At 55.0% G+C, this 24,120-nt stretch overlaps 10 protein-coding genes across 10 annotated transcripts; 6 read left to right on the top strand and 4 right to left on the bottom strand.

The window, feature by feature from the left end:
* Positions 1-506: 506 nt before the first annotated feature.
* LTR77_001872 (uncharacterized protein) lies at positions 507-1,674 on the top strand (the record flags this gene model as incomplete). The annotated part of the gene is made up of 2 exons (XM_064799131.1): positions 507-680; positions 793-1,674. The coding sequence occupies 2 exons, from the start codon at positions 507-509 to the stop codon at positions 1,672-1,674; spliced, it is 1,056 nt and encodes a 351-aa protein (XP_064663458.1).
* Positions 1,675-2,535: 861 nt separating this feature from the next.
* Positions 2,536-4,139, top strand: LTR77_001871 (uncharacterized protein; the record flags this gene model as incomplete). The annotated part of the gene is made up of 3 exons (XM_064799130.1): positions 2,536-3,000; positions 3,029-3,381; positions 3,470-4,139. The coding sequence occupies 3 exons, from the start codon at positions 2,536-2,538 to the stop codon at positions 4,137-4,139; spliced, it is 1,488 nt and encodes a 495-aa protein (XP_064663457.1).
* Positions 4,140-4,598: 459 nt separating this feature from the next.
* LTR77_001870 (uncharacterized protein) lies at positions 4,599-6,383 on the bottom strand (the record flags this gene model as incomplete). Its single annotated transcript, XM_064799129.1, has 1 exon — positions 4,599-6,383. One exon carries the CDS (start codon positions 6,381-6,383, stop codon positions 4,599-4,601), a length of 1,785 nt encoding a protein of 594 aa, XP_064663456.1.
* A 568-nt stretch (positions 6,384-6,951) lies between these two features.
* LTR77_001869 (uncharacterized protein) lies at positions 6,952-10,271 on the top strand (the record flags this gene model as incomplete). Its single annotated transcript, XM_064799128.1, has 2 exons — positions 6,952-7,373; positions 7,568-10,271. 2 exons carry the CDS (start codon positions 6,952-6,954, stop codon positions 10,269-10,271), a joined length of 3,126 nt encoding a protein of 1,041 aa, XP_064663455.1.
* A 903-nt stretch (positions 10,272-11,174) lies between these two features.
* LTR77_001868 (uncharacterized protein) lies at positions 11,175-11,713 on the bottom strand (the record flags this gene model as incomplete). Its single annotated transcript, XM_064799127.1, has 2 exons — positions 11,175-11,600; positions 11,654-11,713. The coding sequence occupies 2 exons, from the start codon at positions 11,711-11,713 to the stop codon at positions 11,175-11,177; spliced, it is 486 nt and encodes a 161-aa protein (XP_064663454.1).
* A 465-nt stretch (positions 11,714-12,178) lies between these two features.
* On the top strand, positions 12,179-14,963 carry SPS19 (peroxisomal 2 4-dienoyl-CoA reductase sps19; the record flags this gene model as incomplete). The annotated part of the gene is made up of 2 exons (XM_064799126.1): positions 12,179-13,106; positions 13,432-14,963. The coding sequence occupies 2 exons, from the start codon at positions 12,179-12,181 to the stop codon at positions 14,961-14,963; spliced, it is 2,460 nt and encodes an 819-aa protein (XP_064663453.1).
* A 594-nt stretch (positions 14,964-15,557) lies between these two features.
* LTR77_001866 (uncharacterized protein) lies at positions 15,558-16,331 on the top strand (the record flags this gene model as incomplete). The annotated part of the gene is made up of 2 exons (XM_064799125.1): positions 15,558-15,846; positions 16,000-16,331. 2 exons carry the CDS (start codon positions 15,558-15,560, stop codon positions 16,329-16,331), a joined length of 621 nt encoding a protein of 206 aa, XP_064663452.1.
* A 1,231-nt stretch (positions 16,332-17,562) lies between these two features.
* GCS1 (Zn finger-containing GTPase- Activating Protein for ARF) lies at positions 17,563-18,672 on the bottom strand (the record flags this gene model as incomplete). Its single annotated transcript, XM_064799124.1, has 3 exons — positions 17,563-17,680; positions 17,740-17,866; positions 17,925-18,672. The coding sequence occupies 3 exons, from the start codon at positions 18,670-18,672 to the stop codon at positions 17,563-17,565; spliced, it is 993 nt and encodes a 330-aa protein (XP_064663451.1).
* A 765-nt stretch (positions 18,673-19,437) lies between these two features.
* Positions 19,438-21,202, top strand: LTR77_001864 (uncharacterized protein; the record flags this gene model as incomplete). The annotated part of the gene is made up of 4 exons (XM_064799123.1): positions 19,438-19,742; positions 19,793-20,356; positions 20,485-20,617; positions 20,687-21,202. The coding sequence occupies 4 exons, from the start codon at positions 19,438-19,440 to the stop codon at positions 21,200-21,202; spliced, it is 1,518 nt and encodes a 505-aa protein (XP_064663450.1).
* Positions 21,203-21,747: 545 nt separating this feature from the next.
* Positions 21,748-23,582, bottom strand: LTR77_001863 (uncharacterized protein; the record flags this gene model as incomplete). The annotated part of the gene is made up of 3 exons (XM_064799122.1): positions 21,748-22,560; positions 22,687-23,387; positions 23,495-23,582. The coding sequence occupies 3 exons, from the start codon at positions 23,580-23,582 to the stop codon at positions 21,748-21,750; spliced, it is 1,602 nt and encodes a 533-aa protein (XP_064663449.1).
* Between the last annotated feature and the right edge of the window lie 538 nt (positions 23,583-24,120).

The following is a 24,120-nucleotide window of genomic DNA, read 5'->3' as shown; positions in this document are numbered from 1 at the left end:
CGTGGCGGCGGGTCTTTGGAAGCACTCGCAACGTTGTAGATACGTTGCATGGGACAGGACACAAGCCGGAGACGGTAGGAAGGGAATGGTGCATCTTTTCAGCACTCCTCTGTAGGTCTTGGGACGTAAGTGAAAGTCTCACGACGAACCTTCCACTGTCTTCGTGAATCCATCACCCCTGAACAATGACAAGCAAAGCTGCAAAAAACTTCCACTGGATCAGAGACAAGGCCGGATCAGAGACAAGGCAGACGTGGCAGCGCCCATATATGTATACGGAGTCTGGAGATCTATCTCTATACCGGGCTGGTGAGTATTTCCATGCCTCCACTCTCTTTTTGCATTCACTCTCGATCAAATGTCAGCGCCCCGGCCCGCTATCTAGCTCCACTAGATTCCGGAGGAGCATCTTCTTATAGAACTTCACCTGGCTGTATAATGGAAATCTCTTAGCCTATGTACTGCTGCTGTCGACCTGAGCACTTCCACCCTGAGTAGCAAAAAACATGCCACACCTCGATCGTGTCGCTGTGGATTTCGAGACATGGGCGGAGACGGCGCGAGCCAACTGGCCAGAGTACGTCGCATTGCAGATGCTCGAGACCCTTACCGAGGCGGAGGTGAAGGGGCTGGTGTTGGTTGCGTTGTCGAGCTCTGATCGTGAAGAGGAGGATAGGCAGGTGCGTGAACTTTGCTGTCCAATGTGGTTTGACTGAGCATGCTGACCACCATCACCCTTCTGCTCATGTCACGGAATCAGCAAGCATCAACAGGCTGTATATTATCGACAAGCTCGCTCACGACGCCACTACAGCGAAGCTGACGGACGTTCGACTACGTGAGCTGCACTACTATAAGAATGCACCCAAAGCATGCGCCGATTGCTACTGCGTCTACGGCAACGATATCGGGGTCGGCAATCTCTGGTACCCGAACGCACGACTTCACACACCGACGCTGTCCATCAACATCTGCGAGCTTGTCCATGAGATCGGCTTGGAACCATTCAAATTCGAGCTGCTCCCTCGTTTCCACGACGGTCCAAGAGGCGACCTCATCTTCGACCGCATCTTCGGCTCCGTCTGTCCTGCTCATTGCGAAGAAGGACTTCTTCAGGATATGGTCGATCTCCAAGGCGTGATTCAAGTCCGCCCCGGGGGCGCGGGGGCGTTCACGCTCACCAACTGCCGCCCCATCTGCCCTGTCTGCATCGGAGTGTGCTCCCTGACCGACCAAGTTAGCATGATCCGGCGCTTAGAGGAGCTTCGAGGGATCGCGAATATCGGCCGCTCCTACTATCGCCTGCTCGTCCGCCTGGCCATCCGAGGATACTACTTCAATCACCACGAACTCGACGACTGGTTCTACCCTGACCCAGCCGAGCTCGGTGATGATGGCGAGTTCGAGCGCTGGCCCGAGGCGGAAGACCCTCATTCCATTGCACCGGTTCTCAATGGCGCTTCTGACGATACCATCGCGGCTCTGCCAATCAAGAAGTACGTGCACGATGGTGATGAGAAAAGGCAGTGTCAGGTCTGTAAGGAGGATTTTGTGGATGGGGAGAAGGTCTTGGTGCTCCCGTGCAAGCATTTCTTCGACAGATACTGCATCCAGCAGTGGCTGAAGAACAAGAGCTCGTGTCCGGAGTGTCGTGGGCCTATCCCTGAGGGATGAGGTAGGGAGGGGCAAGGTGTTGAAGGTTCATGGCTATGCTTTGTTGTGTGTGGCGATTCTCTTTGTTGGCGAGTCATATGGGTGTGCAAGTGTCATGGGGAAGAGCTGGAAGCATGAAGCAGCACCAGGCAGCACGCAGAACCCGTCACAGAGAGGGACTCTTGCAGGCTGTCGGTTCAAGCTTATGTCTTGTAAGTTGAGCACTACGGGTGTAAGTGTATTCAGGAACGTTCTCCGGTCTTCCACTCCACTGTCAATTGGACAAAGGGCTATTGGTCGAAATGTCCTTCTTTCATCCCGCCATCTTGTGTTGCTACCGCTGTTTTGGCACCTATCCTATACAGTCGACGAGCCTATCGTGTATGACCACACCAACCTGACACCTATGTTCGCCAGTACTTACCAAAGTCTCCTACAGTCAATATGAGTATAGAGTGGCCCACGGGCTTGGGCTGTCGAACAATGACATACCATAGACGAGACGAAACATCAAACAACTCAGTCCGATCAAAGGCAAGGCTGCAACGGCGGGAATACTGTATATATGTGGGAGCTTAACTCTGTAGGATCGGTACAGTCAGTCTTTCGATGTTTTGGCTCCACTGCATTCACTCGTTGTCACATGCCTGCGCTTGAACCACTTCTTAAGTTCCACAACGCCGCTTTTTCCTATAGAAACTTCACATCAGCTTATAAACACCCGACACGCTTCTACACCACCTTTCGACCTGTGCATCCGACCACTCTGCAATCGCGGCGCCTTTCACAATCTCTCGACTGCCCTCTTCTCCCATCGCGCGCTCGCATTGGCCGCGCAAGCTGCCACTACCTGTACCCGCATCATCTTCTCTGAACGCCACCATGTCGGAGGACACTACCGACACGGCAGAACTGAACGCGATGCGCGACAAGTTCCTCGACGCCCTAAGACCTTGCGAAATTAGCGGGTTTGTGCTCTTGGAATTCTGGAACTCCTTCTCACCAGTCGACGTTGTTCTCGTGCAGGAAGGCATGATGGGCACGCCTTTCTGCGAAGTCAAACCTTCCTCTTGCGAGGAGGAGGACTTTGAGTCGCCTGAGAGCTCTAATGGTGAAGAAGAAGAGCCCGTCGAAGTAGACGAGTCCGACGAAGTAGACGAGTCCGACAAAGCAGAAGAGTCCAACGCAGTAGAAGAGTCTGACGAAGCAGAAGAGTCCGACACAGCATATGAGGCCGACGACGAGGCAGAGGACGACTCCGAAGAGGGGGGACTCCGAAGAAGGCGACTCCGAAGAAGGCGACTCCGAAGAGGACGGCTTCGAAGAGGACGACTCCGCAGAGCTTCGGTACGCGGTCGTGCTCATCCTGCGCCAGAAGGTCTACGACACAAGCGGAACTCTTGTTGACGTCCGCCTCGAATCACTCAACTTCTGTAGCCAGGACTCTGGAGTCGCCGAACCAAGCTATCAGATCTTCGGCCGGGACCTCGCGTACGTTCAGCCCGCCTCTCATGCTCAAGGCGGCTCCGCAGCTCAGCCATCCGTGACCATGACATTCACCACCATGGATCTCGCCGAAATGCTACAAACCTGGCTCTTCACCATACACAAGCGCCCGGACGGTGACACAGTCCGTCGGGTCATCTTCGACAGAGTGCTCGGGCAGATGCAACAGCGGTTTCTTGCTGGACGAACGCGAGCTGGCGACGACAAACAGAAACAGTCTGCGTATGCAAGAGTTCGATCTTCGGGCGTCGATCTGTCCTCACTGCATGGGCTCATGGTTCTCAGCTGAGTACGATCTGTTGCTGCTAAGTGCTATCAAAAACACTGTCAACCGCGGGAGGCTGGAAGACTTTGAGTACAAGCTGAACATTCGCCGGGGTCTGCTTGACTATGAGCTCTGGGATGCCAGTGAGCAGTACTGGGGTGTGATCCATCCGGACACGGCACGTGGAGACGGCTGGCAGCAGTGGGACGAAGCCGCTGATCCCAACGCCAATCCAGTCTATCACGGTGCCTCGATTGCATCCATCACGTCGCTGACGCTCAAGGCCGTCTCTGATGCTAAGCAGGCGGGATGCAACACTTGCGGCGTCTGCATGGACGAGTTCAAAGACGGCGAAGTGCTTATTGAGCTGCCCTGCGGACACGTCTTCTGCGACACAGGCTGCGTGGTCAACTGGCTCAAGAAGTCGAACGCCTGTCCATTGTGTAAGGCCGAGTTGCCAGCAGAAGAGCCGAAGCACGGGCCAGAATCAGAGTGTAACTGGTGCCACCATATCTTCGCGGAAGACGAGATAGCCGTGCGGCTACCATGTGGTTACAACTTCTGTGTTGGCCGATGCTACGAGGAGTGGGTGAAGACGGCGCGGATTTGCGCTGTATGCCTTGCTGTTGGCGCCGAGACGGGAATCTTCGTGGAGGCCTCCGTACAGGCTGGGGCTGAGAGGAGCGCCACCGAACAACACGCCGTAGAAGATTGACGAACCCGTGGAGATGCGACCGCAAGGCCAGATTCCGAGGGACTATCGAAGACTCGTTGGGCCGGTGCTAGTGGTGTGCTACAGCGATGCGTTTCTCCGAGCAGGGTTGAATATTCTCTGCGACAGGAAAATGATGAAGGAGGTTGCGTGCTGCCTGACATAGGCTCGTGTTGTTGCAGCTTGGATGAGATTGTTGGTTATTTGAGAACCCGGTGCTTGGTGGGACGCTTCTCTTTCTGGGTATCCGGTGCTGTGTGGAGTGCTTCCTGCTTGTTCGACTGGTGGAGACTGAGAGGATGAGAACATAGCTGTGCTATCTGCGTTGTGCGGGGCTGTCATCGGGACGTCAAGGGCAGAGCATCGTCGAGAGTATTACTGGAGAAGAGTTGCATAGTAATATGGCGCGACGTAATCGGCCGGTCAGACAAGGTATTCATGCATTGACTACTTACTTGAGCTTCATCTCCATCCTCTCCCATACCCTCGCCCACCCCTGTGGCCTCCACTCCCACCTCTCCACGGCCCAGGCCCAGGTCCACGGTACCCATGCTCTCGCTCCACCCCACCATCCACCAGCCTGTCTCCGTCTTCAAACGTATACCTCCTCACCTGCTGCTCAATCCCCGTCGCCGTCTTCATCGCCCTTCCACCCTCCCACGTCCGGCTCGTCTCGCGATCTAGAGTGTCTAGCCGCTTGTCAGCTATCTCTGAAGAGACTGGGAGATAGTAGACCTTGGGTTTTGTAGTAGTCGAAGAGAACCGCTCATCAAGGACGCTGAAGGAGGCGGATGTAGCGGGAGCAGGCGTGGAGTTGATGGGGCTCTGCTTGCTGGCCATGGGAGCAACAGAGTGTTCGGTGGGGATGGAAGGCCGGTGACCGCGTGGGCCAAGAGGAGCGTTCAGTACGCCTTGTCCAGGTGCCGGAGCTTGAGTGCTGAAACTTGTCCTTGGGCGAGGTCCAGTGGGTGCAGTAATTTCTTGTAATGATGCAGTCACGGTTCCGTCGTTCAAGGTGCCGTACTCGACTTCCCACCTGCGCACATCTCGCTTGCTGTTGCCGGACTCCATTTCCCGATCGATCCAGTCTTGCACCTGCTCGTCTGGCACGTAATCGACCCACAGCTGTTTGCGCGTGGACTCATCGGGCCAGACAACGCCATGAAGCGCAGTGCGGACGCGTGATGCAGCGGAGGTAGAAGCGAACGAGACGAAGGCGTGGGTGCGGATGTTGTCCAGGTGGAGAGTCGTGATCACAGAGTCGTCGGGCTCTTCGCCAGGCCGAGCAGCAAGTGTGACGATGTGGTCGCGGAGCTGTTGGGGTTGTAGTGGACGGAGGAGGTCGCGGATGTAGATGCTGTGGGTTACTGGGTGGACTGAAGATGGCCCAGAAGTGCCGTCCTCAAGCGGCGAGTGCGCTCGCATCGTAGTGTCGTCCGTCTTGTCTGCCATGTCGCCGTCGAACTTGTTTCGTGACGCAGGAGCCTCATTCGTAAGATCTGACGTAGGATCTGTAGCGACAGGCGCATCGCTGACCTCCATTACATCGTCGCTGGTGCTATATGGCAGTGCTTCTTTGCTGTCGGCTGGGTTGCTGCTCGTCTCAAAGGGCACCGGAGCTTTCTCGACCACGTCGTCGTTGGGAAGCTTCACTGGCTCTTCCTTGGCAGCCTTCAGCTTCTTGTTGATGGTATCTTCGCTCGGCGGCGGAGTCGGGCTGCGGCGTTTTCTCTTCCGGTTCTCAGAAGATTGACCATCCGAGACTGGCGAAGCCATCTGAGGCGTTGCGGTTAGGTCTTCCATCTTCTCGTCTGCGATCGTGGCCGGCTGAGCATCTGATGATGAGACACCTTGCACCTCAGATACTGGAATAGAGGTTGCGTCTGGCTCGACACCATTTGTCACAGCATGCTCCTTGCCCACATCCTCCATGTTCTCGCCCACCATTCCCTCCGCATCGGCTTTACCGGCCTCTCGCGGCTGGTCGGCTTCAACTGGGCCGCTGTCCACCCCGTCTTCCCTCACGACACCGTCGCCTTCGGATGACACTGCTTCTTCCACACGACCCTCCGTATTGACGTCGGCAGCAGGAGCATCACCGGCCTCTCCAGTCTCGTTCTGGCTCGCATCATGTGCCTCAAGCGCATCGACGATCTGCTGTTTGCGCGTCAAGCCGGTTGATGGGATCCCTCGTTCCTTGAGGACATCGCGCAGTTCAGCGACCTTCAGCTTGCTGTAGTCTGCCATCGTTGCAAAGACTGAGCGTGCGCATACGTCGGGTTTCTCGGCATTGAGTCGCGAGAATGGATCTCAGGTCTTGTGTTTTGAACCGAAGTCAACTGCTGCAGCGGCTCGGGACGACGCGTCTGCCGGAATATCTGTACGCTTTGCCAAGTATACCGTTTCGACGAAATCTCCTGGTCGTTCATCAAGGCGTGGACGTTTCATAACGATGGTGGCAGAACAACTAGTGACCGAAGCAGGAGCACTTATTGATTTGACTTCCAAGAGCACGGTGCTGGAGGGCCAACTGACGCATATGAACATGCATGAGGTACATCCCGCGGCTCTTGGCTACAGCCTCGTGCTCGCAGCCTTGCGGTTGTGCAACTCGCTGGCGCCGGTCCCGTCAAGATGGGAAAGCAGCCGCACTTCTCTCAAGAGGAGCTGAACGCTCGTTCTCGCCCAGAGATACACCAAACTCCTTTGCCTTCTACATTGTGGATGCTGAAGTTACAACTCGTTGGCTTGCAGAGGCTCATCGTTGGCAGTCTACCGCCGGAGGCAGATCTCAGCAATTTCAACAGTGCTCGCCATGGATCCACTATCAGCCATCGGTCTGGCTGCCAACGTGTTGGCTTTTGTCGACTTTGCCAGTAAACTTGTTGCCGGTGCGCACGAACTGCAACATTCAGCAAATGGTATAACGACAGAAAACTTACATATCAAGAACGTGATCGCGGATCTGTGTGATACTACGAACGCCTTACCATCCACCGGCAAGGCTTCATCCCAGCACGAGAGAGCATTACAGAAGCTCGCAAGCGACTGCATTGGCCTGTCCGACAAGCTGACTGCAATCCTGAATGAGATGGAAGTGGCTGGCAAGAAGTCATTGTTTCGAAGCATCAGGGCTGCGATGGAGTCGATGAGGAAGCGAGAAGACGTTCTAGCGATTGAGTCGAGACTAAGCGAGTATCGTTCTCAGATTGTCATGAGACTCGTAATGATGCTGGGGTGCGTTGTCACAAGTTCTTCACTCTCTCTTCGTGGGTCACTGACGATGCGCAATAGCGATGAACAATCCTCAGTCAAGGCTGAGCTCCAACAACTTGAATCTAGCATCACCACAAATACCGAAAGTGTCAAAAAGCTCTCGAGTATCCACTCATCTCTGCTGACAAGTCTTCACGGCTCTGGAGGCCATACAGGAGCTTGTCTACGAGAGTGAATGCCAATACCTTGCCCGCACGAATCTCCAAAATTAGTACCTCACTGGAAGATCTTCGAGGCATGCTGCTAAAGCTACAGTCTTCCATCGTGGACATCACGGCTGAGAAGTCCACTCTCAACAACCTCAAATTCAACTCTATGTTCGACCGAGAAGATGACATTCGAGATCCTGGAGCGCACACGTTCGAGTGGATGCTTGGCGGGGTCAACACGGACGATCCCACCGTCACGGATACTGGATCGAGCTACGCAAACGTTGGGCAAGATGAGTTTGATGCCGAGCATATGTATGAACAGAAAGTTCGAACGCTTCTTGCTGACGAACATTCGAAGCGGGAGGCAGCAAGAAGCGCCTTTCAATCATGGCTCCGAGAGCGAGGGAGTGTTTTCCATATATCTGGCAAAGCCGGATCCGGAAAGTCAACACTGATGAAGTATCTCTGCAACCACACTCACGCTCAAAATCTTCTTCGGGGGTGGGCTAAGGACAAGAAACTCATCCTTGGGAAATTCTACTTTTGGAACTCGAGGACCAAGATCCAGGCGTCCAAAGAAGGACTTTTTCGAGCTCTTCTGTTCGAAGTTTTGAAACAGGCACCTGAGCTTATACCTGAGCTCTTCCCGGAAGCTTGGGCACATTTTCGAGGTGCGCGAGGGGACTCATCAGCTGAGACAACAATGTTTCGACCAGCGAAGATCCGAGCTGCATTCGAGACATTCTTGTCTAGGCAGGGCCAGTACCCAAACCATCGGTTCTGTTTCTTCCTCGATGGTCTGGACGAGTATTCTGACCATCACGCCGACCGCCTCGAACAGCGTGGACTCGCTCTATCGATCAAAAGGTGGGCCTGCCGTAAGGATGTAAAGCTATGCGTCAGCTCCCGGCCTCACGTCGAGATCCTGGACTCGTTCTCGGCTTCTTCTGACTCGAGAATACATCTCCACGAGCTGACAAGAAGCGACATCTACCTATATGCTGCGACCACGCTTCGTCAGGATTTGAGCTTTGACTGGATGGAGGGGATTTACTGGCACTTGGTTCTGGGCATTATTCGCCAAGCGGAAGGAGTGCTCTTGTGGGCTTGCATGATCATTCGCCTGCTTTTGATCTCCGCAGCACGCCGAGACAGCCCTGAGGATATGTGGAGACTGCTCTCCAGCACGCCATCTGACCTCAATCGGCTGTACGATCGGCTTTTCGATACACTTCCAACGCGAGATCGGATTCGCGTAGATCAGATGTTGCTCATCACTGCACAAAATCCCGAATGGGATCCGCCGAATGCGTTGGTATACACCTGGCTCGAAGACCTGGAGAGAGATCCTGAGTTCCCCTGCAATTGCAAATTCGAGCAGTTTTCCGAAACAGAGGTCGCAGAGCGGCTTCACAGGCTTAGGCTCCAACTTGATAGCTATACGCACGGAATGCTTGAAATAGTAGAGCGTGCGCCTTACGACCTCTATCATCGCTCGTCAAGTCCCGGACCCACAGACCGCTTCTTCTTGCAACGAGTTCAATTCATCCATCGCACTTTGAAGGACTTCGTCTTGACCAAAGCAGACCGCGATGAGCTTCCTGGGGGCTCCTTAATACAGCAATCTCCCGATGTATTTGTACGGCTGCGACTCGCAGAGGCTGTATTCCTCTTGGACAATCGACCCGGCGTATGGAGCGAGGCCCAATCATTCTCACCACAAGATTACTTTTCGCCTTTACAATTGTATCAGAGTCGGCACTTTTCAACTGAATTCCTTTGGCATTACGAGAGGATTGTCGCTCAGCACATGGCTCTCCGGGACATCCGAGTGTGGTGGGACGGTTTCGGCTACCATACTCTTGCTTCCGAGACTCTGCCGTCCCTGTCTGTGGCACATTTCGCTGCATATATTGGGCAAACGGCCTACGTTTTTCAGAACATCAACGATAACGTTGGGCTACTCGATTCCCAGGGCGATCTGAATCTTCTACTCTCTGCTATCGTCGGCAAACTTGACGCGAAGAAGGTCCATCTGGTACTTAGGCTTCTTCTCGCAGGCGCGTCAATACACAGCTCTCTTATGGTTCTCGTCGATCCTAGAGACATGGAGGACGTGGAATCTGTGGGAGACGAGGAAGGTATAAGAGACATGCATTCAATGGCCGTGACCCCTTGTGAGGTCCTCGCCGATGCACTTGGAGACATATGGTGGAACCACTGGCGACGTAGGAAGTACACGAACCCTTACCAGTGGAAAGAACGACCTCAGGTAGTCTTCCTTTGCCAAATCCTGGAGCACTTCCTTCTGCGAGGTATGAGAGGCGAAAATTGTTCTTTCCGATGTCAGCGAGACAAAGAATATGTCGAAAGTGTCAGTTTGGAACAAGTGGTTGTGCTCTGTGCCCCCCCGAACCTGGCAACACTTTTACCGTATTTTCGGAGGCCGCCACCGTCTTCATTCGGCTACTTCAAGAGAGGTGTGGATTGGGTCTTGGGGCTTAGCCGCTGGCGCCAGCAAGACACAGGGGCAACTGTGGCGCACGAGGCAGAGCTTTTAGGTGCATGTGGGACAGATGCTTTACCTACATGTATACAGCGCGAATATCACCCCGTTGAAGGTAAACCCTGGCACACTCCTTGGATCAAGGAGATGCACGTGGGAACGAGGAAGATTCCGATGCGGTTCGATGTTCGGATCTGTTGATCTGTACTACTCGGAATGGCTGAGCAGTCTGCGCTTACCTGGTGTCTCGAGGACCTCGATGCAAGATGAGGTTCCAGCAGGTGATGGAGGGCTGGTGTCGTTGATACATCGGGCGCCGGCTGTTCCTAATCTGGATCTCTTCAACAACGAAGTCTCTCCGCCCAGTGCCAGATGATGCAAATTTGGACTGGTAAACGGGCTCCAATCGCCTTCCGAACGAAAACACCCCTCTATGCGACTCAGAAAGACTCTCCGTCGCGGCTAGCTGCTCTGCTGCCATGATCGCCGCAGGCGTGCTTCTCGCACATCGCGCGAGGACAGATCGCACGCGAGGAGCGGTGGTGGTGCGCATGGATCAGGAGCACGTCGCTGATGTTGAGCTCTCGGACACGACCAACAAGCACAACAACCAAGGTAGCTCCGGTATGCGCACTCGGCTGATCACAAACAGGAGATGATCGCAACAACGTCCCATCAAGACATCACCGTTTTGCTACTCTCGAGTTTTGTCTGGGAATGGGAAGATCGAAAGTTGGAGACTACACCTGTTCTCTGTTCGCCGGTTTCTCCGTTTGCGTAAACAAAATCAGCCACTTACCTGCCTCAACGTACTGTGGCGGGCGAGATTCATGTCGGAGACGCTTCGTATTCCCTCCCACAACGCAGCGGTCGCTTCTCCGTCACTTGAGGTGGTTTAGTTGAGATGACGACAGCCAGGCTTCTCGCGTACATGTATGCAAGTAGGAGAACAGGTTGAGATGGGTGCCCACTGCTCTATACCAATACTGCTCCAAGCTCTCCAGATCACTCAGATCAACCCACTCGCCTCTGCATCTCTTCTAGGCTGTCCTCGTCGTGCAATTGATCATACCGTAAATCATGCCATCATCATCATCCTTCGCCTCACGCCCCGTCACCCCACAGTCCAACCACGCCCATCACAAAGCCCACCCCACTAACTCCCGCCCTCACAAACTCAATCCACTGCTGCTCCCTCGCCCTCTTCTCGACCTGCTCGCCATTCACATCACTTATCTCCTCCTCCTCCGGTCCCTTCACCACCCTCTGCTTCATCCGCTTGTCCATCGCCAAATTCAAACCTCCACTCATCGCCGCCGCCAGAGAAGTCCAGAGAAGGTATGGATGTCGCAGCCGAGCTGGTGAGAGGTAATACGCCGACGCGAGCGCGAGCGTGGCGACGGTGCTGAGGGTGCGGATGTGGAGGGTGGCGAGGCGGCTTGTTTGCGCGAGCGTGTAGGCGGCGGGCGTGGCGGAGGGTAGCGTGAGGAGGGAAGGGAGGGATTGGGTTGATAAGGTGTAGGAGACGCCCTGGGGTGGTCGGGTTAGTTATATCGATGGGATGAAGTGGGATTGAGACTAACCGTCAACAGGCCCAGAGAGATGGTGCCCACGAACTTGCAGAGGGCGACCGCGGAAGGCATGTTGATGGTGGTGTTGTCGCTCGATTCGTTGATGCTATATGTCTTGGAGCACAGCTTTTACGGTCTTGTCGAGCTCGACGTTGTACCTGACTGACGAAGGCGGCGGCTATCGCTTGGCGTCATGCAAGTGAGCTCTGAGGTTGGCCCTTGCTTCTTCCGCCCAAGAAGGAAGGAGCCTCGGTTGACGACCGAGTTGATGCCAGTTACTAAACACCATCACAACGGAGCACTTCCTCGTCGCCTTTTGCAACGACCTGCATCAGAGGATACCCTCGGACGTAAAACCTTCGAGCTCTCAAAAAGCTGTCGAAGCAGGACCGTCAAAGGATCCCACTCATCGCAACATTACGGCCGAAGGAAAACGGCCAACATAAGCACGTTTGAATTCCCAACTCCTGATCCTAGACCTTCACTTTTCCTGCTCGTCTGAACACTTTCCAGTAATTGGAAAGACCTACAGCAGTCATGCCGGTCCCTCGCGAGGAATACCTCAGCTCGATCTGGAAGGATGGCATCTTCGACAACAAGGTCCTATTCTGCACTGGAGGCGCCGGCACGATCTGCTCTATGCAAGTCCGCGCCTTCGTGGCTCTAGGAGGAAACGCCTGTATCATCGGCCGCAATGTTGAGAAGACGGAGAAAGGCGCAGAGGACATCGCCACGGTCCGCCCTGGCTCCAAGGTCATCGGCATCGGCAACGTCGACGTACGAGATCCTGCCGCACTCAAAGCAGCAGCAGACCGATGCGCAAAGGAGCTCGGAGGCATCGACTTCGCCATCGCTGGAGCAGCTGGCAACTTCCTTGCGCCCATCAATCAACTCAGCTCAAATGCGTTCAAGACGGTCATGGACATTGACGCGCTCGGATCCTTCATCACCGCCAAAGCCTGTCTACCTTATCTAGTCGAGAGTGCTAAGAAGCACACGAACACGGGCAAGCAGTATCCCAACGGGACTGGTGGAAGGATGATCTTCATCAGCGCAAGCTTCCATTTCGTTGGCAAGCCAATGCAGGCGCACGTTATGGCTGCCAAAGCTGCTGTGGATCAGATCTCGAACAGCATCGCCATCGAGTACGGACCCTATGGCATCACATCCAACGTCATCACGCCTGGCCCAATCTCAGGAACGGAGGGCATGGAGAGATTAGGAAGGAGTGACCCGGAAAGCGTGAAGGCCAGCAAGAAGGGCATTCCATTAGGTCGGTGGGGCGAAGTGAAGGAGATTGCTGATGCGACTGTGTTTCTCTTCTCGGAGGCAGCCTCGTATCAGAACGGGACGGTCATGGTGGTAGATGGGGGGCAATGGAGGACGAGTGGGGCGTCGGATGGGAGAGGAGCGTGGCAGTATCCGGACTTCTTGATGAGCGGGGAGTCTGTGACTGGAGTGAAAAGTGGGAGGAGGTCGAAGATGTAGATGTAGCGAGTCTTATTATGCTATTCAAAGACGATATACATGCAACTGTACTCGATATGTCCCGCTGTTCTTTGCCTTCTCCATATCTGGACCCTGACTTCGAGCTGCCTCGCAGCGATCTAGAGCTCACCAGGCGCATTGCGGACTGAGTGAACAACCATGCGCCTACCTCTCTACCTTTCCTCATAGCCCCAGGCGAGTGGTGGTAGTATGGGACGAACAACCCAAGTGCTGGACGGCCCTGACCACTGTACGTGCTCTCTTCTCCGCCCTTCAGACAGCCGACTGATCCGCACGAACAGTCCAGCAGACCTGCGCAACGCTCTCAGAGCTCGAGAAGGTGCTCAAGAATGCCACTGAGGCGGCTCCATACTCTACCGCCCCCGGTTGTACCAGCTGCGAGCTGTTCCTCGAATCCACCGCCCTCATACCTCTCCACCGACCCGTCATAGGCCCCTACTCTGAAGGCGGCGAGCACGACATCCCTTCCAAGTTCAAGACCCGTTGGGCCGACGCCGAAGAAGACCAACAATATGCCTTCAAAGGTGGCGAGCGTAAGCAACAGCCCATAGCCACCGTCCAAGAAATCGTCGACATCTCCGACTCCGTGTCCCAAGCCAGCGTACAACGAGCCGCCTCTCGCGGCATTCAAGCCGCTATCGAAGCCGCAGATTGGTTCCGCTACAGCTTCAACAACTCCTGGAGCGCGAAGAACGAGAATGGGTTGCGCTTCTCGTATATATGTCAGGACTCGTTGCAGAACAAGGACCGGCACGCGAACGGCGCGGCGAGGAATCAAATCGTGCCTCTATCTGAGAGAGTGGAGGTCAGGAAGCAGACTTGGGATTGCAAGGGGAGTATCAGTGTGAAGTGTTGCCCAGAGAAGACGAGAATCGAGGTGTCCTATAAGCATTTCGCTGTGCATCCAACGTATGCGGAGAGGAAGCCTGCGCCGCGGCGGAGCGGTGCTCGGATGCATATGGGGTGTGCAGAGGGTGGTGTGGTGCAGCGGATGGGTGGCGGAGGAGGAGACCGGCAGGAGAACGGCCTGGCGGGAGCGTTGCTGGACACGCAGGCTGCTTATGGCGAGGCGTCGGCTGGGCTACCACCGAATGTTGGGAAGAAGAGGAAACGGATGACGTTTGGGGCCAACTATGGCAAGCCACTCATCAATGACGATCTATCGCTGGCGGAGCTACTGAAACGTAGCGAGGACGCGAAAGTACCGCCCAAGCAGAGCACCCCCAAGCAGAACGCCAGCTTAGATCCAGCTGGGAACGGTGGTGGAGTGCAATATGATTTACCGTCCTGGGAGAAACCTCCTCTTGAACCACTTCAGCGGCCACTCCAGCGACCGGTCCAGACACCTCAGACCAACGACAAGCGTCCATTACCATATCAACTACCTTACACACCCACGCAGCAGCACCAACAGCAACATCACCCTCCTTGGCACTCCTATCAACCAGCCCAAGCCAACCCACCAACTCACCCACCTTCTGATCCAACACCTTCCCCAGCTTTCGTACCACAAGCCTTCTCAACTGAAAGAACCGCGCCACCCTCCATACTGACCGCAAGGCTGGCTTCAGAACAGCACACGTCACCATTCCCAGAGCCGACATTTTTGACACTGAAGCCTGCTAGAGTACTCACTGGACCGAACGATTTCCGCACGGATTCAAGCTGGCCGGGACAGGGGGGGTGGCCTAAAGAGTCATCGAGGGTGATGGAGAGTCCAGCTCCAGCGCAGCAGCAGGCGCAGGCGTACCCGCAGATGCAGGCGCTCGTGGAGAAGGAGCCGAGTCCTGATCCGTGGTTTCTTAGTCGATGACCTGGGTGGAAGGCGTGTGGGCGTGAGGACGGGCGGTGATGGGCTTGTGTCAATGCCTACGAGGCTTACTCCTGCTCGTTTTGGCTGACCGAGGGCGCATGTGCAATCAACACGATGGCGCAGACGTCTTGAAGATAGCAACACCGACCGTGTCGCTTGATATGATACCCTGAATGAGCAAGAGTCGTCAAGGACCAAGCCCTCCCATTGGTCATTCGACCATGCCGCTTCCTTCTGACGGCAACATGCGACTTCCTCTTCACTCCGGTCGCGACCCAACCACGTAGCACCTGCCTCCAACACGATCTGTTGAGGTGGACTGTGCTCACAGTCAAGTATGTCTTCTCTTCCTTTCTCTCTTCTCTTCTTCTTCTTCTTCTCTCATCACATCTTCAAGCAGCAACTTGCACAGCGACATCTTCCACATCAGCCATACATCTCCGCCCTCCATCAACAACTCTGCAACCATCCAGCTCTTGCTGCCGTGAACATCATCACCGCCAGCTTCACCCATCCCAACAGTGAGTCCTCACCCCAACCATCACTCGAGCCTCTGACTTCCATGACCTTCACTGACGCCGCTCACAGATCAAAATGGTCAACACAACCCAGCTCGCCCTCTTGGCCACGGCCGTGCTCTCCGCCACTGCGATGGAGATCGACTTCCACCGCTTCAGCACCGACAAGTGTGAGGAGGCCTACCACATCCGCAAGGACACCGAGCTGCACGATCCTCACTGCAAGACCTTCTCTGAGAATGAGGTGCCCTTCAGCAGCTTCATGATCAAGCCGAGCGATGAATTGGACGAGGACAGGGACAACATCTGCACCCTCACTGCTTACAGCATGGCGGACTGCAAGGGCCAGGCTGAAGTCTTTCCCCGTGAGTTGCTTCTTCTCTCTTGACCTCGCTCACCATCATGCTCATCTTTCACCTCTCACTGCCTTGCCTGCGGTCTTCCACCAACCCTCCGCCACTACTCACCGTCGTCGCTCGCCCAACTTCTCCCTTTGTGGCCCGGCTGACCTCTCCCAGAAATGAGGGACTACATGGGCCTATGCTCTCCGCTGCAGCAGATCGCCGCCCACTCCGTCAAGATCTCCTGCGTGCCCAAGCCCAAGCCCGAGCCGACCACCCCGATCGTCAGCTTTGTCTCGCACACCATGGAGCCCCCCCACAGCGACCCGACCTACGTCTACTCGATGACCAACGCTCCTGAGCCGACACCGGCCGAGCCGACGCCGACCGAGCACAAGACCGTCATCCTCTACCCCGGCAATGACGATCACGCCGATGATTCTACGTGGCTCAAGTGCTCCATCGATGGCAATGGCAACAGGGTCAACAAGCGTGGCGAGGCTTGCTGAAGAGTCACTGCCGACCACCACACGACGACGATGAAGGGATGATGATGGCGTTGGATGATTGATTGAGGATGGGATTACTGTTTGCATTCTGTTTTTTGTGCAAAGCCGTTGAGGCTTCTGCTGCTGGTTTTGTTTTGCTGTTGTTGTTATACCGCTGCTTGACCTAACACTTCTTCTGCTTTACACTGCTCTGCCACTTCCATCTAGTCTTCGTCTTCGTCTTCGTCTTCGCCTTCGCTGTTGTTCCCCTGCCTCTCCTCGTCCTCATCGGCTCTGGTCTCCTTCTCGCTGCCGCTGTCGAATCGAGTGGATCGAAGTGACGCTCCATAACCCATGCAAGTGCAACGCGGCACACAGAAACACGCTCAGCTCGACCGCAAGCCCAAGTGCGCGGCCATCGCAGACACCTAAAGTGATGGGTACAACAGCCGGCAGAAACTGCACACCCCTCCCATCGCACTGTTGTTCTCCAACACGGTATCACCAGCCCTGCATCCTCCCAAGCTACTTCCATCAGCTTGTGGACTTCGAGAGGCCCACCGTCTTTCCTTAAGTCTCTATCTTCTCCGCGACAATATCAGCAGCTTCGCACCATGCTGAGTCGCTTTCAGCTGGCTCTGGACTCGGCGGCGACTGTTACATCAGCTCTCTACCGCCACCCGAGCTCCAGGAAGCAATGGAGCGGTCGGGGCAGGATAGTTGGGAGAGTTAGCAAGCTTCTCGAAACCGGTGTTGATGTGGAATCCTCGCAGAGCGCTGGTTAAGGGGCAATGTTGTCGAGGACAATTTTCCATTTCCTGGCTGAGAGTCAGACAGTACAGAACGCTCTATAGTGCTTGATTGAGTGTCGGTGACAGAGAAGCCTTCTACCCATTAACTTTAATCGCGAGTTCAGAGCCCAGCGAGCCAGTGATGGTGAAAGCGGCCTACCGAGCATGTCTGTCAATCTTCTCCGGTATCAAAATGCACGAAAAGGCCGCATGATTCTGGAATGTTGATGGGTTCTTGTTATCTGTGAGAAGGTCTGTCACACGACTCGCTCTGACCCTTGGAGGCCACCCCTGTCTAGTTCAATCCAAAGGAGTTCAAACAGATGTACAACTCCAGACACCAACGCTCATAAGCATCATCATACTCGTCCCTCCCACTCGGCACTCATATCCTCAGCCTCCGGCAGCTCCACCATGTGCGAGATGTGCGACGCGAAGCGCAGTCTTGAGAGATGCCGGTCCTACCATGCGCCCCATTCGTCATCATCCTTCTTCGCTCCAGCGCCGCCTGCACCAGTACCGGTAGTCGTCTTCATGGCGCTGGTGCCGATGCTGCTTGGCTTGGGCTGTGCTTGCACCCTGGTGGACAGCAGGATTAGCGCATTTCTCCAACTGGCGGTCGATGATAGTGTACGTACTGTTTCTGCTCACCCGCCGCAGCAAAGTCGTCCCAGAAGGACTGCTTCTCCTTCGGTGGCCCTGCTGGTGGTTGTCCGAAAGAGTCCCAAAAGTCCTTTTGTGCTGGCTCGGCTCGTCTTGGGGCTCCTAAAGCAATGTCAGTACACAGCACCACTGAGCACTCTTCAGTCTCGACATTGCTTACCGCCGCTCTGCTGACCAGACTGTGGCATGTCCGGATCGACGAACTTGTTGAACTGGTCGCCTACCCCTTTTGCGCCCTGCTGAACAAACGTGCCAGCTTGCAAAGCAGTCTGGCGGGCTTGAGCGGCAAAGTCCTGTTGCGCGAGGTTTTGCAGACCTGGTTGAAGGTACGTCGAGTTGATGGTGGCTGCTTGTTTCGTGAGGTTGGAAGAGAGCCAGCCAAATCCTTTTGTCAGGGCTGCAACAGGATCGTCCTGGAAGCCGCCGTTGCTCGATGAGGCAGTGGGAGGAGGTCCAGAACCGAAGCCACCGTACTTGCCGCCTTGAGAAGGTGGGAGTCCTTCAGGGCGCGAGGCATTTTCGGAGCCTTTGGAAGCGAAGTAGGCTTCGTTGCGAGATTTCTGTGAAGGCGAGGCGGTTCTCTGAGGTGGTGGTGACCGCACGTTGCCCATTGGTGTATTCCTGCCACTGCCAGAGGGTGTAGGGCCAGCACTCTCCACCGTCGCCTTCTTGGCCACTGGCTCTTTTCTCTTAGACGTGCCGGGCACATACTCCGTTCCCTCCACCTTGGACGTCAGCCTGTCTTTCCACTCCTCGCCCGCCTCGCTATCATATCGTTCACTGATCGTGCAGCTGTCGAAGTCCCGCCCAAGAAGTTTGTTGCTGCTGTGGGCATTGAAGAACTCTTTCCAAGGCTTGTTGCCTCCGTATTCCATCCGTTTCACTTCTGCCGTCTTGAAGGCGTCCATGGTCACACTGCGAACGAAGGAGATGTGGACGCCAAGGCTGCGGTGGATGCCGGAGCAGGCGAGGCAGAAGAAGATTCCGAGTTTGGGCGAGGCCTGGGCTTGTCAGCTTGAGGTGTTGCGTACGTCAAGAGGGCCTAGTGTACCCATTGCGGTGATGGTGCTCCTAAGCATTAAATAGAGATGTCAGCTGGTGCCTTTGTTGGTCTCATCCGGTCTCAGAGCATTACAGAATGCTTGGGACTGTTCTACAGACGCCATTCATTCGCCTATTCAACGTACCGCAGTCTACGCATTTGTTGTTCTCATTGGTCTTTGATATCGTGAGGAGCTTCGACCGGGTCTCCGGGTCTACCTCCCACATCTTGGAGCTCATTTTGTCGTCTGGAGGAAAGGTGTTTGTCGGATAAGATACACTGCTGTTGCTATAGTTGCATGCTTCGTTCTCTTCGGGGTTATTAGCGTGTTTTGCTGTACGCAATATACCTCCTCGCTGCGACTACCTGCGGATTGTCCATTGAAGTCGCACGTCGATCGTGGTATGCTTGGCGTATGCAGGGTTCGCAGCGGGCCGTGCCCAGCTAGACCTGGCGCCGCTTCAGATGCTGACCCCCAACATCGTTCTTTCACTTTCAGTGGGCTGACCACTCATGTAGAAGGCAATGGCAATCATGCTGGGCTCATCAGAGCCTGCCGTTGCTTTAGGTATTCCGCAATACATCATGCTCGCTGTCTACAACCACACAGACTTGCAACCTCGCGCACAACATGGCTGCCACCCCAAATTGGCCAGGCTGCGCACGCACGACTGATGAAGTCCAAGCAGACGCAGACGCCGCCACAGAAGTCGAGCGCCAGCGCCTTTTCAGTGAGCAGGAAGAACCTCGCAAGCAAGCCTCCACAGCTCATCACTTCGACGAAGACGCCATCGTCGCGTACTGTAAAAGTCCCGATGCACGTTTGGCAGACGGCAGCGACAATTCAGTCTTCAGGTACCACCATGACGCCGTAATCAAGGAGGGCTGCGTGATCCTCGAACAGGAGTTCGGGAATTTGCGATATGCATACCGGAAGTTCGATCAATCATTGTCCGCATAACCAAAATCTTTCACTACTTCGCCAGAGCCGAAGGCCGATTCGAAAGCCACGACCTCGTCACGGAGTACATCGAAGGTCCGCTCTGCGACAACCTCGTTAAACCCGAGACCATCGACAAAATCGCAAAAATCATCGAGCATATCTCCACCTTCCGTTCAGACCAGCCGGGCCCTGTCGGTGGCGGCTCGTCATGGGGCCAGCTGTCTTGGGACGAGCCGCCTCTATACGAAAATATCGCCGAAATGGAAGAGTACTGGAATCGCCGCCTCAGGATTCAGAAACGGAAGTTCATAAACGCTTTTGTAAACGCGTCGATGGACTTCAAGACCTCGCAATTGGTCTTTGTGCACATGGACATCTCACCTCGCAACATCGTCTGCTGTTCCGATGGCCGACTGTCTCTCCTCGACTTTAAGCACGCGGGCTTCTACTCACGATGCTTCGAGCGTCTCTGTCTGCGTAACACCAATTGCGGCGAAGATCTCGACTACTCGAACGCGATGGTGGCGAATGTACGGTTGAGCGAGGAGGACGCCGTGCAAGAGGAGAAGATGGAGCAGGCGATTTGCAACAATGTGGGGCATACTGTGTATGTGCACTGTTTCGGTCCCTTTCCTCAGTCAAGCTGACTGCCAGCAGCAGTCAGTCCGGGTGGCTTCGGCCCAACACTTGTATAATAACTGAAGTCGCGGATTTATAGAGCTAAGTATTCAACAGCCATCAAATGAGACCTACGCCGCCACCATTGAACCCTCCGCCTGCAGTCCACTTCGACGAAGGCGCCATCGTAGCGTACTGTGAGGATCGAGGAGCGCGCATGGCGGACGGCACCTTCTTCTCCGCGAACTGTGTTAGATACTAAGACGGTTCGATGAGCAAGTTCGGATACGCAAAGGGCGAAAGAGCTCGATGCCTGCAGTTTGCCTACGACCACCTCGACCACACACTGGTTAGAGTCCCAAAGGTCTATCACTGCTTCAACGCGGGCCGCAAACAGTACGTTGTCATGGAACACATTGAAGGCACACCCTGTGACAACCGTGGGGGGCCCGAGACCATCGCACAGATTGCAAGAATGATAGACCACATCTCATCCTTCACTCCAAGCCACGATACAAGCTATCCACCCGATCGTCCTGGACTAGTCGAATGTGGCGTCACACAAGTTCTGCTGTGGGAGAACGAGGCGACGGAGATCATCAGTATGGAGCAACTGGAGGAGTACTGGAATCGCCGGCTGCGCTTGACTGAGGGAAAGGATGCGAGGATGGGGTTCGAGAAGTCGCAATTGGTCTTTGTGCATGGAGACATCGCGCCTCGTAACATCATCTGCTGCCCGGACGGCAGGCTTGCTCTTCTCGACTACGACTGGGCCGGCTTTTACCCAAAGTGCTTCGAGCGCGCCACGAGGCGACTCAACTTGCAGGGGGGGTGAAGGCCTTGAGTTTTCGAACGCGCTAGTGGAGACAATGCATCTAAGCGAAAGGGAGGCTATTCAGGAGAAGAAACTAGAGGTAGGGCGGTGCAATAGCTTCCGGTACACTGTGTAAGTTGGCGAGTCGACGCTCCTTCTGCTCCTTCATGCTAACGATGTTTAACAGCACACCGCTCAAGCCGCAGCCGATGTCACGCCCTCCCCCTGTGGTCGTTCCCCAGGACTCCGACGATGATTAGCATGGGCTGTCCACTGTGTCTTTTAGCGAAAAGGTCATTTGTGCTTGTCGTTAGCGAGGAGTCTATTGCTGGGGGAGGTAGTTCTCGAAAACCGACATAATTAATTGTACAGCTCACAATCACCGCTGCCAAAGCTCCTCTAGACATTCTGGCTCGGCGAGAAGGCGCTCACTGCTTGCATTCGTCCTAAACCGCTGTTACAACTTACCCACTCACAGCTTGGAGACTAGTGGCTCTAGCATTTGAACAAATCATGGGAGTGCAGCATAGAAAGATTGATTCCCTCTATGCTGTACAGCACACAGCTCACTGCCTATAGCAGTACTTCTTGAAACACGCCTTGCAGCCCTTCGTCTTCGGCGCCTTCCCATTGTCGTTCTGTATCGCGCAAGCCAGGCATAACGGCCATCCTTCTTCTCCATTCTGCGTGGCGATCTGCACTCCATTCGCGATCATGCCGTCGGTCTCCTTCTTCGAGTACTGCAGTTTGCTCGTTGGCTGGTTACTCGGATATGTGTAGTTGACATTCGGCAAGTACACAATCATGACCGCGTCTGGTTCTCCGCAGCCGAAGAAGGTCGCGCGTTTGTTCAAACCCTCGTCAACAAATGTAGCGACGTCGGGGATGAAAGGCATTTTGCTCAGCCCGGCGGCTTGGGCGTTCAGGTACGTCTGCCGGATCTCCGTGCCGTTGGGGAAGTTGTCGTCAGTATCAGCGCTGTTATCGTTGGCGATCAGGACGTCGACTCTCGGAGCGGACGACTGGATGAACGGCCAGATGGGCACGTTCTGGCCTGCTAGTCCGCCGTCGGCGAGGGTGAGCTCTGCATCGTTCTCGACCAGAGTGGAGCGGGGGTACTTGTAGAAGGGGTTGGGGTAGACTCCGAAGACGTCGTCTAGCTCGGGATCATGGGGAAGGATGGACTCGAGGACGCCAGGGAGAGTGCTGTTGTCTGGCTCGAGCACCCCGCAGAAGCCAGGGAAGATGTTTGACGATGTGCCGAGAACGTAGCCTAGGTTGTCGTATCGCTGAACGCACTTCTCAGCGTCCGTAGGTTTGCCTTTGGTCATGTCGGTGCCCATGTACTTTGTATTCGCGAAGGCGGAGATGCCGGTGTCCTAAAGCATCGACGGGTAAAAGGGTTAGCAGGTGTCTCGAAAATCATGCAAGAAAGCAAAAGGTCTCGAAACGCCACATGCAGTGTGATCGTGTCTCGGAGAACCCTTTTACCCATGAATACTCACCCAAGAGCCATACTCGTAGGGATGGAATTCGAACTGCGGGCCATCGATGGCTGGGCTACATTGGCCGTCATCTGGAAAGCCCGCGATGATCGTGATGATAGGGTAGGGCACCTCGTGGGCCATGAATTTGCTGAGGCCCGTGAGACCTGAAAGACGGGTTCGGACACCGCCGTCATCGCCGAGAAGCAGCTGGTTGGAGAGCAGACGACCGTATGGGTCGACAATGGTGGTGTCGTAGCCAGCCGCCTCCTTCGCCACGACATCGGTGCTGACCTGTGCGTACAATGTAAGGTCGTCGACTGACAGGATGTTGGCGGGAACAAGGAGCCCGTTCTGGAAAGCGTCTTCCCATAGTCCAGTTTTGAGCGCCGTTACTGTCGGCCAGTTGTTTCCTGCGAGCGAGGACAGAAACCAGGAGCCACCAGAGAGGCCTGCCTCATAAGTAAGACCCTGGTAGATTCCGCTGGTCCCAACATCGGAGTCTCTGGCATCGAAGCCTTGGAACACGCCGGCTGTCTCGAGGAGAGCCCGGTAGCCGCCGCCGCTGGAAGTGAAGCCAACCGCTGGGACAGAGGATGTGTCGAAGGAGCCTTGCTTCTCGAGCCAGGAAGCTAGGCTTTGATCTGCTTTCCTCTTTCGTGCGGCTGCGTATTTGGCTTCTTTCTTGGAGAGACCTTTCGCCGGTCGAACGAGCTTGCTATCTGGACATTGCACGGTTATAGGGGCATATCTACGAAGATTAGCAAGTCTCGTAGACTTTGAATCGATTTGACCCACGGCGTCAGAGCCTGCCTTTCGACTAGCTCACTGCCTCCATTTGGAGCTGGAGCTGCTGCCGTGACCTTCAGAATAGCCAGGGTGGTGGAGAATGATGAAAGCAACCGCATCTTGACCATTTTCGCCTCACAACGAGCGTAGAAGAATACAAACGAAAGGCAGCAATACCTACAGGTCACAGTGGTGCCGGAGGAAACAAGGTGGGAGTAGCTCTCATCGATACCGAGGCGGTCCAGACTCGTAACGATAGTGGCGCAGAAAGTGGAAACCTTCATTGCTAGATCCCCGCTTCAAGTGGTTTGGTATAGCCTCCTTGTCCCGCCTTGGTAGGTGGAAAGTATGGTTGCGGCAAATCAAAGGACCAGGTCCCGGCACACCGTTAAGATCGTCGCCGGCATCGTCTGCATGGGCCCGCCTAGTCCTTCTCGCAGTCGGTATGAGGAGAAGTGAAAGTGTGATCAGAGAAGACATGTTTTCAGATGTTTGTCCTTCGAAGATGTTCTGTTGGTGCTACCTCTGGAGGTAAGGTGCGGAAGACTCGGGAGGCTTCGATGTGGTAATGGCGAGCGACATGTGATCGTCTCTGGCTTCAAGCAAGAGACCGTGAAAGCGGCCAACCGGGCATAGCTAGCAGTCTTCTCCGACATGAAATTGTGG

This window comes from Saxophila tyrrhenica (genome assembly GCF_035928015.1).
Source record: "Saxophila tyrrhenica strain CCFEE 5935 chromosome Unknown scaffold_2, whole genome shotgun sequence".
Lineage (NCBI taxonomy): Eukaryota > Fungi > Ascomycota > Dothideomycetes > Mycosphaerellales > Extremaceae > Saxophila > Saxophila tyrrhenica.
Note: the sequence above shows the minus strand (reverse complement) of the source record. Positions and strands in the feature narration are given on the sequence as shown.